This window comes from Excalfactoria chinensis, chromosome 4 (assembly GCF_039878825.1).
Source record: "Excalfactoria chinensis isolate bCotChi1 chromosome 4, bCotChi1.hap2, whole genome shotgun sequence".
NCBI lineage: Eukaryota > Metazoa > Chordata > Aves > Galliformes > Phasianidae > Excalfactoria > Excalfactoria chinensis.
In genome coordinates, this window is record NC_092828.1 from 84304046 (window position 1) to 84317298 (window position 13253).

The 13253-nt window shown below is 43.1% G+C and overlaps 1 protein-coding gene across 1 annotated transcript; it reads right to left on the reverse strand.

Annotated features, from left to right (window-relative positions):
• Nucleotides 1-414: 414 nt before the first annotated feature.
• Nucleotides 415-13231, reverse strand: MOSPD1 (motile sperm domain containing 1). The gene is made up of 6 exons (XM_072335204.1): nucleotides 13118-13231; nucleotides 9176-9433; nucleotides 8917-8992; nucleotides 5581-5807; nucleotides 3780-3941; nucleotides 415-1667 (listed from the first exon to the last, which is right to left on the reverse strand). Exons 2-6 carry the CDS (start codon nucleotides 9327-9329, stop codon nucleotides 1636-1638), a joined length of 651 nt encoding a protein of 216 aa, XP_072191305.1. The 5' UTR covers nucleotides 9330-9433; nucleotides 13118-13231; the 3' UTR covers nucleotides 415-1635.
• Nucleotides 13232-13253: the final 22 nt, after the last annotated feature.

The window sequence follows — 13253 nt, forward strand, 5'->3', positions numbered from 1 at the left end:
TGTTCCTGGCTTGACCTTGAACGAGAAACACTGCAGTGTTTTAGTTCTCTTGGTTGCTGATAGCTCTTTGTTCCCCATTTCTTTGCTCAAGGTGTTTGTTCCGTGCTGGCTGCTTCTTTCTAAGTACCTTGAAAAGGAACATTGGCAAAATGTGTCTCACAAGAGTCCAAATTAACAGTGCAGGTATTTAAAAGTAACAGCCAAACAACAAGGATGCAGCTCCGTAGCAGCAGGAAAACCTTGAGCCGTGCCTGTCTTTGTGTGTAACTGGAAGAGAGCTCTGGCCAGAGCACAGAGCTGGAACACCAAGAGCTCAAACCAACACTTATGTTTTTCCTTAAGGTCTATTCATGTCTATTTCTTTATCAGCTGATGCTGACAGATGACACAGTCTCAGTTCGCCTGGCAATCAAGCTAAAGTAATGTTTTATTGCCCTTTAAAGACTTGGTGTGTTACATGTAAGAAATTTACAGTCATTATTAACGTAAATTCAACCTCATCCTTCTTTTAACAGCCACGTCTGCCTGGTTTCCTTGTGCTTCCATGCACAAAGTCCAGAAAAGTGACCCGTAACATGCAGGAAGGGAAAGTTTAACTTCCAGAACAGTTCTTATACAGATCAAAGCGTATTTATTATATAGACTCCTTATAGATTTGTACGTATGAACCAAATGCAGCCATGGTGAAATGAATCAGTAGGAGTAAGATGTTATGATTGAACATCTCTGCAATGAAATGTGAAACGGGGTAAAAACGTTCACCTAGAATGTAACACTGGACTTTGAGCAGGACTTCCTCATACAGCAGGAATCCTGCCTCATCCGTAAGGTGTGGTGGGGGGAGGTGGAGACAAAAATGCCTTTGCTGCTGTGCTTAGTTTGGTCTGTAAGAGGAAAAGGTGCTGAATTCTGCACTGGTGTGAGTTCAGGTTCTGTTAATGCCACGTCGCTCACAGATTGCATGCAGCCCTAAGAAAGGAAAGGATCTGACTACAGAACCGGTCTTTTTATTGTCTACAGTTGATACAAAATGTCTGTTGCAGAAATTACTTCCCCAGGTAAGAAAACGAGTGCTCGGTGATACATCGGTACCAATGAAGTAAGGAATTGGAGAATTACTTCTTCACCTAAATGTAATGGTTTATTTCATAGTTTCACTGATGAAAATGTTCCATTTTCTTCAATGATTGATAAGCCACGACTGCCCTCCTCCTGGTACGTATACAGAAGTGTCAGGCATCAGCCTCAGCATGTACAGCCACAAACCAAAGGAACGCTTTACATATGACAGTTTGCTTTTATAGTGATCACGCACTGATGTGAACATAGGCTAAAAATAACAAACGTCGCTTTAATAAGGATTTCTTTTTTACAGTAGGCGTAAATATAAAAGTGTTTCAAATTATTTTCACAGGTATCACTGAACATTTCATAGCTGTCTGTTACAGAAGCACCTGAAAGTGCTTTGAGTCTTTCATTTATTATACATAGTTAAAATATATTACACTTCTGAAGGGATCTGAGATCACTGAACAGAGTTGCTAGCATCTTGATGAGCCCAATGGGAGTAAAAGGCAGTCCACATTCATGATGTGAATATACAGTAAGGTGTTTGATGTCCTGTTAAGTCATTGCTCATGTTCTCAGAATAACCATGGTGATGAGACCTGAAAGGAAGGAGTAAGAACTAAACGCTTTAATTTTTTTGAGATGGAGAAGACAGTTATTGTTTCACAGGGCAGAAAATAAAGCAGGAGTATCGCATGCGGAAGGAGCTCATATACACCCCTTATGTAAATAGCACAAGTATTGCTCCGAATTCTGATGGAGACAAAAATCAGCGTGTTCAAATGCTGAGCCAGCAGCAAGGCAGGTTACTCAAAGCTAGAAGATGGTTTTTATTCATTTCTCTGCAGAATAACATTGGTCTAAAACCAGTCTTTGCTCGGTCTGCAGCCTCTGTGACCTTTAAGAAGGGAGAGGAAAAAAGTGCTCTGACAGAGGCCTAAAAAACCCCCCTAACAATTAAAGGCAGGCTGCAGGGATGAAAGCAGAGTTGGAAAACCTACTGCTTCCACACTGAAAAACTCACTGTGCTGATTAAAGACAAAAGCCATGAATTTATTTAGCACAGGGCAAAGAGGCACATGGAAAAACACACAGGCCTTCTGTAACATCAAAATGGCAGTTCATCAGTTCTTAGGCGATCTTATTTCAGGCTTGGAATATGTTTCCATAATAGCCTTTTACAGCACAGATTTTACAGCCTACAGATCTCGCTAGACAAAGAAATTGCTGAGACTCTTTCAGCATGTTGCCTCTACAGACTGATGTAACTTATTTACTTGATGAAGATTTTAAAGATAAAATGCAATGCTGCCTTCCATTGGACAAACATTTCATCCCACTAAAGAGGAATCCTAGTTCGGCTATTCCTTAAGGTCCGCATTAGCTCAGATGATCCCCACTACCAGAACTGCTGTAGGCCCTGATTTACATTATTTAAATCACTGCAGAGTAACATCCTTCTGGAAGGTGCCATGGAACAGCCTGCACCACGTGTATGGGTTTAACTCATTACTGTAAAGCAAATGCTTCTCAAATGGCATGTACTGTCACTGGTGTGGCATAAACCTCCCCTTTCAATTAAAAACTAAACAATCCAGTTGCACTTCACTGTGGCAGAAAGTGTTTGCACCTTCTTAAAGGCAATCTACTTGCGTTGTAGATAAGTGCTGTACCCAGAGGAGCCTCTTCATGAGCAGTGAGAGCCCTGCCACCAGGACAATCAAGACATGCATGGACTTCACAACGCACCTACAAAGAGGTAGACTATTGCAAAATGGTTTGATGCTATAGTTGTCGCCAGCAGAAACTGGAACTATTTTCAAAGTTAGAGGTAAAAAGAAAACCAGGATTACTGCAAGACTCTAATCTGAAAACACACTGCCATCAGCTCAGCTAAAGACAGGCTTCTAGTTAGCAACGGGTGAGTTTTAAAACCCTTTCAGCAGACCAGCTTGTCAAAGTCAGTCACTAAACTGTGTGCATTTAATCGGTAAGATCTCGCATCCTTTCCCACCACTACCTCATCTCCAGCTATCAGTTTGAAGCTGCCTATCTCCTTCTCTTTAGATTCTCATTTCTGCCAGGTAGTGGGATGGGAGAACTGAGTTAAGTGTGAGTGCTCTTCCAGTCTGAAATAGCTACAGAAAAACAGTCAAATCAAATGAAGTGTGCAACTTATCTGTGCTTCCTAATTTAGGAGCAAGTTCGCGATCAGGAAGAGTTGTGGATGGCAGTGATCTCTCAGTAAGCAATAATAACTATTTATTTTTGAACATTTCAACCACTTATCAAGATGACACTGAACAGAGCCTTTCAGACCAGCTCATTTGGAGAGAGAAATAAAACCAGAAGAGCTCTAGGTTCTGCAATGGACTACCTCTGTATTCAGTGTAAGAAACAGTAATATATTATACTCAGCTCTGCTGGCAGATGATTATAGGTATTAATTATTTGGCCAGTCATCAAATGAAGATAGAATTAGCAAGTAGGGGCCCATATGTAATACTGAATAGAATCTGGTCTAAAAGATTTATAATAATCACTTTCCCTTCATACATCATTCTGACTGTAACTTAAGATATTAAGTGGGGATGCAGAAGGAAATTTAAGGCGGTTCTTTGTTGCCACGTTTCCTGAAGCTGCTGACAAACAGCTGAGAAGTTTCCCAAATCACAAATGCTCCATTAAAACACAAGATCCAGAATACTTACCTAAAACATAAGCAGCAACTAACTTTTGATTCACACTTAAATGGAGGTAGAGAGGCACCAGGGATTCCATTTCCCCCAATGTAGGTAGCATTAGTGCTGCAATACACACTATTCCCAGGAAGACTGTTAGTAAACTAGGTCCCGATGAGGCAGGTCTGTTTTCTGAAAAACAGAACAGTGCCATTTGTAAGGAACATTCACCCATGTAACATCAGAGCTGTGCTACCTTGATATTTTCTTTAACCCTTTGAGTTTGGAGGGGATGGAAAACAACTCTTACACCCACGTTCTGAAGCTTTTTGCGTTCTGCAGTGCAGGAGGCTGCTCCCTGTTCCAAGGCTGATGCTGGAATTTGTTTTCACATGACTTTCCAAATCTCTCCCTTCTGAGGAACAGAGCCTGCCAGGCCTAGTAGCTATATATACACACTCCTGACAGTTAGACGTTTCAGCCATGCTTGAGGTTTCATTATGCATCCTGACATTGATACGTTCCCTGTGCAATTAGTAGTTAATTGGGAAAGAAAACCAAAGGAAGGTACGCAGGCAGAAAACTCTTACATCTCCAGAACAAATCTTGGCTAGAGCAAAAGCACAGGCATTTGGCCCAGATGAGCCTCCCTTCTTTCTTTAGAGGAGAATTTAAGGCCTGCCCCAGACCCAGTTTACATGCCACAGATGAGTAGCGTGTTTAACTTGCTTTAAAAAATGAACTACCATGATTCAGTATCAGCCAAACAAGGAAACACAAGCTATAGATTCATTTGTCCTCCATGCTCTTTGCTGTGCTGCAGTTTAGGAACTGCAACCTCAATTACACGCTTCAACCATTTTCTTTAAGAAGAGCTGTTGGTGAGTCAGTTGAATGCTCCTAACCAAGTTCTTAACATCTGACAATGCTAAGAGCCACCTGTTAGAAATTAACAAATGCTGTTAGCAAAGTTTGCTATCCTCACTGTGACTGGCATTGCATGCCCTACTTTAATTCCAGTAGACTGTTATTTCTAGGTTGCAGGTTATATGCAAAGTTGCTGTTCACTGCTTTTCTGTAAGCAAGCAATATAATTTAACTGAGGGTTTTAAGCAAAGAAATAGCGTTTGGATTAAGACCAATATCAGATTGTTCAGAATGGTTCAAACCCTCTCTACTGGAACAACTACCATACTAACAATGTGTTCTGTGGGCCCAGAGATGGTGTAGGTTTAGTTTAACCACGTATCCTCCTACAGTACATACTGAGATGGTTCTGCTAATCTTTTTTTCTTCATACAAGGTGTTGCACCAGCCAGCAAAACATTTATAAATGCTGGCACGGTTTGATTTTAGCAGGAGAAAACGCTCTCAAGCAAGTTAGTTTCTTTTCAGGAACTTATTTTTGTTCTTGTCATGAAAAAGCAAGCAGTGACAGGAATATTACATTATAATTCAGAAGTTTCAGATTCACTTCCAGTAAGACTCAATGCCTTTTCTCTCTCTTCCTATTGCTTTGATTGAGTTGTTTGGTCCAGGCTTTGCCCAGGACTGTAGATTCACTTCCTCACACACAAAACAGATGAAGTTTCCAGCTAGCAATTTTGTTGTTTTTTTTTTTTGTACTTTTCAGGCAAACAAGAAAAAAAATATAATTAATCAAGATGGCACAAGCAGAACTGTCACAGTTTGCTTCCTGAGAGCAACCGTCCTTTGGTGATAAAGGTAACTAATAAGAATGATCTTAATGCTTACTTTAGTCTAGTCTTCCTATTCATTTAAGCTATTCAAAAACGATTCAGAGAGCAGGAGGGATAAAGATTTCAACTACCTGGTTGACACAAAGTCTGCTCAAAGAAGACACTTTCAGACAGGTGTTCTTTTATTCGCTTTTCTTCCTCTTCCTTTTGTTGCGGTGGTTCCTTTGCAGATGGAAGCAGAGTAGCAATAATCTCCTTTCTCCCTAGTGCTTTCCTCTGGCTTTGCTCAGACACTTGCAGACGGAATTTATCTATCGCACCATAGTGAGTAGCACGAACATCTCTGTGACGAATCACACTGCAGAGCAAACAAATGTCAAACAGAGGAGCTAGTAAAAATGTTGTCTCCTGGGGAATCATGCCCTGCAATGCCAGTGTTTCCCCTGTTTTCCCCACACAGATGCACTGCAATGGTTCACATCCCCATTCCATCCTCAGTCACTCCATGCTCTTGAAGACTTGATCTTGCCTCATCTCTTTCCTCCCTGTGTTTGCTGCACCGTGATAGAGTATTCTAGTTCCTAAACATATTTGCTCCAATTGGCTGGCTGAAAAGAACAGCTATTCTTTCTCTGAACACACCATTAGGGACCTGTCTAAAATTTTCACAAGATACCCATTACCTGAAAGATGCCTCCTCTTAAAACAATTTTGCTATGTGCTGTCTAGTATGTTGAAAGGTCGAGGGGGATGTAGGGAAGAAAAGAGGGGCTGCCGAATGCTTGGACAGACAAGGTGATGGCAGAAATCTCTTCAGGAAAACAGGCTCAAAGCTTTGAAATTGCATTTTCTCAGAAGCAAAGCTAGTTCTCTCTATGGGTCAGAGTCAGTGGGCTTTAAAGAGGCTTTCAAGATCAGAAACTCACCAGTTTAAGGCATGTAACTGCAGTCAGAATTACAGCTATGTACCTACATAAACATTTCCCACCTTTCAGTGAGCAAGCTTGGCTCTCAAAAGTAGAGCTCTGTGCTGTTAAAGCTTTGCTCAGCAGTCTTGCTACCTTGATCATATTCTGCAGCCTGAACTGAAATACTGCAGATACTTGATCAGCTAGCAAGAGCTAGGCCTGCTCTTATCTATCCAAGCTGCAATCAGACCCCTCAGCTGCAGCATAGGCACACACTGAGCCATGCCTGGAGTCCATTTTTTCCCCTCACAGGCTTTTGCACTGTCCAGCAACCACTGTGAACTCTGCTGTTTTGAACAAGCTGACCAAGATGCCTTAAAATTAAGGCACTGTGACAGCCTTTATATTACTTCCAGTTTTATGGTATTTGATGTGGAAAAAAACCCATATGCAGGACATGTAAAAGGCACAGTCTAAAAATAACACTGATCAAAGGCAATACAGACCTTTGCACACTGCTCTGTTCACCTGCCTCCTCTCTGCATTTATGATTCATTATGAAAATACACATCTAGCACTAAAAAAAGAAAACATTCAGGTTTTTAAGTCATATCAGCTCTTAGTTAAAGCAAAGTGCATTTTTTCTGGAGTGGAAGACATTTTTTTTTTCTTCTTTATGACAGGCTACTCTAAATTTCTAAGATAATAATAGCTAACCTGAAAAAACACCCATGTATAAGTGATATGGCTTCAAGAAGGTTGCCACATCCTGAGGGGAAAAAGTGGTTTAAAGTGGTTTTACCTTTATTAATACGGGGTAAGCTTTTTGGAAACAATTAAAGGGTACTATCTTTGTGATGCACGTGGATTAAAATGCTACAAGAAACACATATTTGTTTCAGGTTTACTTTAAAGGAATCCTAGAGTCATAGAATGGCCTGGGTTGAGAGGGACCACCACAGTGACCATCCAGTTCCAACCCCCTGCTGTGTGCAGGGTCGCCAACCACCAGACCAGACTGCCCAGAACCACATCCAGCCTGGCCTTGAATGCCTGCAGGGATGGGGCATCCAACCTCCTTGGGCAACCTGTTCCAGTGCGTCACCACAACAAGGTATCTACAATCATAAGCACAGAGCAAGTTCCTGTAACTAGTATATAGTCTGAACAGACCATTCAAAAATGAAACAGAAACTAAGTCATCCCTCTTATATAAGATGGGCATAAGTCTGTGGTTTTACTTTAGAATCCAAGCAGTGTGCTTATGTCAGGCTTTCAAGAAGTTCAGTGTTGGTTCAGCGAGTGCTTTTACTAAAACAGAAGGATTTTTCCCCCTGCAATACTAAATACATACAACCCTGGAAACTAAATCTGCTGTTCTGATAAATTATTTCTCCCTTTAAGAGCTCATTTATAGCTTTTTATTCTCCTAGTATATGGTACCATTAACCTAAACAAAATCTGTACATAACGCTGCACTAGGAGAACATGCATCTGCTGCCAAGCAAAGAGATAATTTCTGCAGTCCCTTATAAACAGATACATTCTCATGTTTCTTTTTAGAGGCCATTGCATAATTAGAAGCTCTGTAAAATATGTTTACCTGGAAAGTGGCCACACTTACCTAGTACTGCTCTTATCTTTGCAGTAAACACTGACGTTGGACAACAACATTGGCAGAACCAGATGGGGTTCTCTTTGCCACACAAAAACTCCCCAGAAAATATGCATACCTCTTATTTTTCTTATTAGATAAAATACATTTGTTTAAGCCGAAGATGAACTGAACATCAGGACTGTGTAAATGTCTGCTAAACACTACAGTAGCTTACTGATATTCTCATTAATTTTGTTCTATCTGTGCTTCACAGAAACAACGCTGCAAACACAGTGAAAAAAGTTGGATAATTTTATCATATCTATTGGTTCCTCTACTTTGAATTATAGCAGCCTGCAGGCCCTACACGTTATTGGAGTAACTTAACCAGCATTCATCTTTCCTCTGTTATTATGCTGGGACCTGAAAGGAGAAGTAAAAGGGGGTGGGGGGTAAGGAGAGAAAGAGCAGGGAGTACAAGACAGGTGGTCAGGGTGAAAGATGGGCAGGAGTATCTTTATTAAGTATGTCGAAGGAAAATGCATTCAGTAGAACTGCACACATTTTCACTTTGTCAGTCTGCTAACAAATATTTCTCACAAAGAAATCCCAGCCCTGGGGGTGGTCTTGTTCTTCTCGTTAGAAATACGGAAGTAATACTCAGAGGCTCTGTACTCACACTGATGGTTTGTGAAGTACGCTGCAGGATGCATTTAGAAGCATTTTATTTATGCTTAAAGAGAAAACTAAAGGAACTACCTCAAAATTGTTACCTTTTCCCTAGAGTAAAAGAACAGTAAAGACTGGATGGACACAAGAATACAAGAGATCAGGAAAACACGGTAACATTTCTATAATTTATGCTATGGATGCTATCATTTCCTACCTTTACGATAATGAAGGAAATTAAGGTGATTAGATGTCAGACTATCAGGAGAAAAAAGCCCATACTTTTTACTTACATATCAACACAGCACTGAGGCTTCACTGCACCAGTCGCATCCACCACCGCATACTTGTTTGGAGTTGTACAAAGAACTGCAAAGAAAAGGACAGCAGAGGTGACAAGTCACAAATTAACACCTCAACTATTTCATTAACAGACACAAGTGAAGACAGGGCTTTGGTTTCATTGCAAATATGATCGGTTACACAAACTATAATTGGATTGTTCAAGATCACCAACTAATCCTTAAATACAACTTAACCTAAGAAACCCACCTTTGAATTTTAAGGCAAACTCATAGGGGTTATATAGAGTCAACACCTGCTTGTGTGTTGACTGGTCATCTGCATAAAATATAAGTTCTGTAGGAAAAACAAAAACAGGAAGATTTCCTTCCACTAACTCTGGCTGTCTTCTTTGTTGCTGCATTGGCACTGAATCCTCCTTGCTGCTTCTTGTGTTCTTATGAGTTTTGTATCTTCAGCAACTTCAGTTTTAGAACTGTTTAAGAATTCCAAAGCATTTTGGCAATTCTGAAGGAAAAAAAGGGGAAAAAAAAGAGAGAGAAGGTAAGAAGATTGTTCCATGAATCTGTATTAAACCGAGGCGGACAACAAAGATGTAAGAAGGTAGAACTTGCATACAGGTAGATGCATAACTGAATACTGTCTTTCAAAAACATGGAAATACCTTTTCTATTTGCACATCAGATTGTGCCTATTTAACAAACTGCTCTAAAAGAAATGGATTAGCACTTCTTCAGTGTAACACAAGCTGGGAGCCCCCAGTCTGCCCTGACCCTGCAAAGTGACTTTTTGCAACACAAAGCAAAACAACACAAACAAATGCCACTCTCACCTCAGAAAACAAACAGTTGAGAAAAGAGCAAAGTGAGGAAACAAAGGCGTAAGGCAGCAGTGGGCAGCACTGAAAGGAGTCTCGCTGCTCTGTGAGCTACGCAGACGTTCCTGGATGAAGTATAACTGAGGTATCTGCTCACACAGGCAGACTCAGAACAAAGGAATGGGGAACATCTTCACGCTTTGTCTAAACTTAAGGTCTTGTTATGATTGCACAGTAGTTACTGGCAATGAATCGAGAAATAACTGGGATGAATAACACCAAATAGATGTTGGATTTATTACCGGGTTCAGAAATAAGAAAGGTTTTCTCCCAACTCTGCCTCTACACAAAACATAACCACCGTAACTCTCCTTTGCCACCCCCACAGGTTGTTTTTACTGAGTCTCATTCCAGAACTAAAACCAGAACCTCTGACCTGATCGAGCAACAATCCCAAACGTGATTTGTCCAATAAAATGAAGGGCAGATTCCTCAGCACACATCGCATGCCAGTCATCTTACACACTGCAGACACAACACAGTCAAACAGCTTCACATATTTTCCCCCCCAAGACTGTCAGATTTCACTGTACTTCCTCAAGGTTTATTACCAAACTAAAGGTGTTCTGTGAGGCTCAGCTTTATTCTGCAGTAGAAGATAGGATAAGAAGTTCCCACTGAGCTGTAATTTCTGCTTTAAACGCAGCTTTACAAAACATCCATCCCAGCTGTTCTCCAGACAAACAACCTGATCTGAAATTGTTTCTGAACCGTCTAGCATTGAATTGCCATAGCATCGTGAACAAACAGAAACACAGGATCGGGGTTTTGCATTCAAAACATGTCGATGTTTACATTTCCAAGCACCAAACTGATGCTTCGTATTTGAAACGTGACAGCAATGCATGTTTGCCGGGACGTATGGAGGCTATTTTTGCAGTCCCATCTTTAGATTGACAAGTTGTGTTTCTTATTAAGCTTTTCTTATTCAAAATAGCAACTTCTTAGAGAACTGCTGTGACCGGAACACCTTTCCCTGGGCCCACTTTCTTTGCAGAGCACAGGTTTATTTCCGCTACACTGAAACGCTACTAATAATACTCTGAAAACAAATCCCCAATGAGAGCGTTCCAAAGCTGATGCTCTGCTACCTTATTAAGAAGGGACTGGAAACAGAAACAGATCTGTGAGTGGCTCCATGCTGCTGCTGAGAACTTCCATAAATCCCTTTTGTTTCAGAGGAATGAACAAGCTCCAAGATCACTGCGTGGAGCGCCTGTAGGCAATATTGCCTGCTAAACTGGATGAGCTACTGCCAAGTGAAATTCATTGTTCCATTTAGATAGCTCAATATATGTAAAATATATTATTATATTATTGATATGAGACTTTGTGCCAAATAATCAGCAGAGGAAATAATTTCTTCTGAAGCTTCTGATAGGCAGATTTTGTACTTTATTATTTATTCCCCCCCCAAAATTAACACAGAATACAGTAAGTTCGTGTGAGAACAACTGGTTCTCAAACATACCATACTGATTCCTGGCATCACAGCACAGCTCCAGTTCCCAGCAAGCAGCCAGGTGCTCCCAACCCACACATCACAGCACCAGGAGAGCCGTGCACCATAAGCCTACCAGCAGGTCTGGTTCCTACACATCCATTGCTAACAGTGCACAAACCTTCCTGGATTCCACGAGCTTTCACACTGAAATCAAACAACCCTAAAAAGAAGTACATCCCATTATTGCTTCCTTTTCTTATTTAACTTGGCTGGATGAGAAGTCAGCACTCAAACTGGCAGAAGTAAAACCTGGCAGACTCAGCTATACGGCACACACATTTGCTGACACAGCAGTGTCGTTCAGGATAGAAAGTTGTAGTTTTCTAGGCAAGCCACAAGCGTTCCTTGTGAGAGAATTATTTCAGCTGACAAGTGGCCTTGCTGGGATACCTTCCCAGCACACTTGTTTGGATTTTCCCCCTAAACTGTGGCAAATAACAGGACATCATTTGGTAAACACTTTATTCAGAGGACTCCTTACATCCACTGTCATTACGGTGTCATCTGTGTTTGTTCTATCCCATCATCTACCCTCGAAATCGACGCAAGGAGCTTCTCCACACCATTGCTTAACAAATGCACAACGGAGACACAGATGGCTTTGGAGTGTATGTTTACAGAATAAGCCACGAAGTCCTCAGAATCCCACCCAATGCCAGGAGAAGTTTAAGCTTCAGTGGGAGCTCCATGCAAACAGAGCGTAAGATGTGAAGCAGATCTATAATGTTTCATCTCCCCAGAAGGTACTGAAGGCCTCCCAACACACTTACGCAACGCAGTGTTTAAACTACCTGCAATTATCTGGGAGAGTCACCCAGCGATGAGCACAGAGCCGGCGCTGGGGATGGCTGCGTCCCATTATTGCCAGCTCTGTCACCGACCCTGTGACCTTGAGAGGGCTGGTTAACCTCACCTCAGTTTGCTGATCTAAGAGGGCACACGTTCTGCAAAGCACTGAAGTGGGTGGAAAGTCACATCCGAACTGGCAGAGCCGCTCTGAGGCTTCCCAAACCTGCTACCACACAGAGCAGTGAGAAGCATCACTGTGACTGCTCTCAGGATGCTGGGAATGGAAGAGTCCCAGATGGGGTCACTTACAAGAACCGACAGCACAACTTACTGCATCCGCGTTATTTTTCCTTTACTTTTTCCACAAACGCTGACAAGGTGACGACAGCAGCTTTTATCCTGACACACCTGAGGGGTGCAACAGCCGGGACACGTGGGATCCCAGCCGGGCTTCCTGATCCATTCATGGGGCGCTGAAGGCCCCAAGGGCACACGGCGCCGTGCCCGGCCCTCAGAGCACAGTGCGCCGTTCAGCGCTACGTGGCCTTTCGCCCCCAGGTTCAGCTACTCAGATCAAATGTCAGGACGGCACCGATTCACCGAGCGAAAGGCTCTTCCTTAAGAGACACACGGGAAAGAAGACATTCTAATTGGCCTTTAAGGCGCACCTACTGAAAGCAGAGAAACAGGAGCGACGGCACACGCTTCATTTATCTCCTTTGTTATTCAGCAGCGGAGATCAAGGCGGCGGCAGCGGCGCTCTGACAGCCCGGCCCGGCACAGCGCGATGTGACAGCCCGGCCCGGCACCGCCCCGCACCGCCCCGGCCCGGCCGCCTCGCTGCGGGCTAAGGCCTGACGGCGCGGCCTCACCGGGGCCGGCGGCGCCCGCGAAGGCCCGGCCCAAAGAGGAGGCCCGGCCTGTAAGGGCCGCTCGGCGCGGGGCAGCGGACGGCAGGCACGAGGCGGTGCTCCTGTCCCGCCCCGCAGGCATCGCGCGGCACCCCCCGCCCCGCACTCACCGCTCGGGGCCGCTGGCTGCGGGCTCGCGCGGCGCCCCCTTTGTGCGGCGCCCCCCCCGCCTGCTCCCGTCACTGCGGGAAGCGTCGTCGCTATGGCTGCCGGGATGGCGGCGGACTCCCCCTTGCCAGACATCGC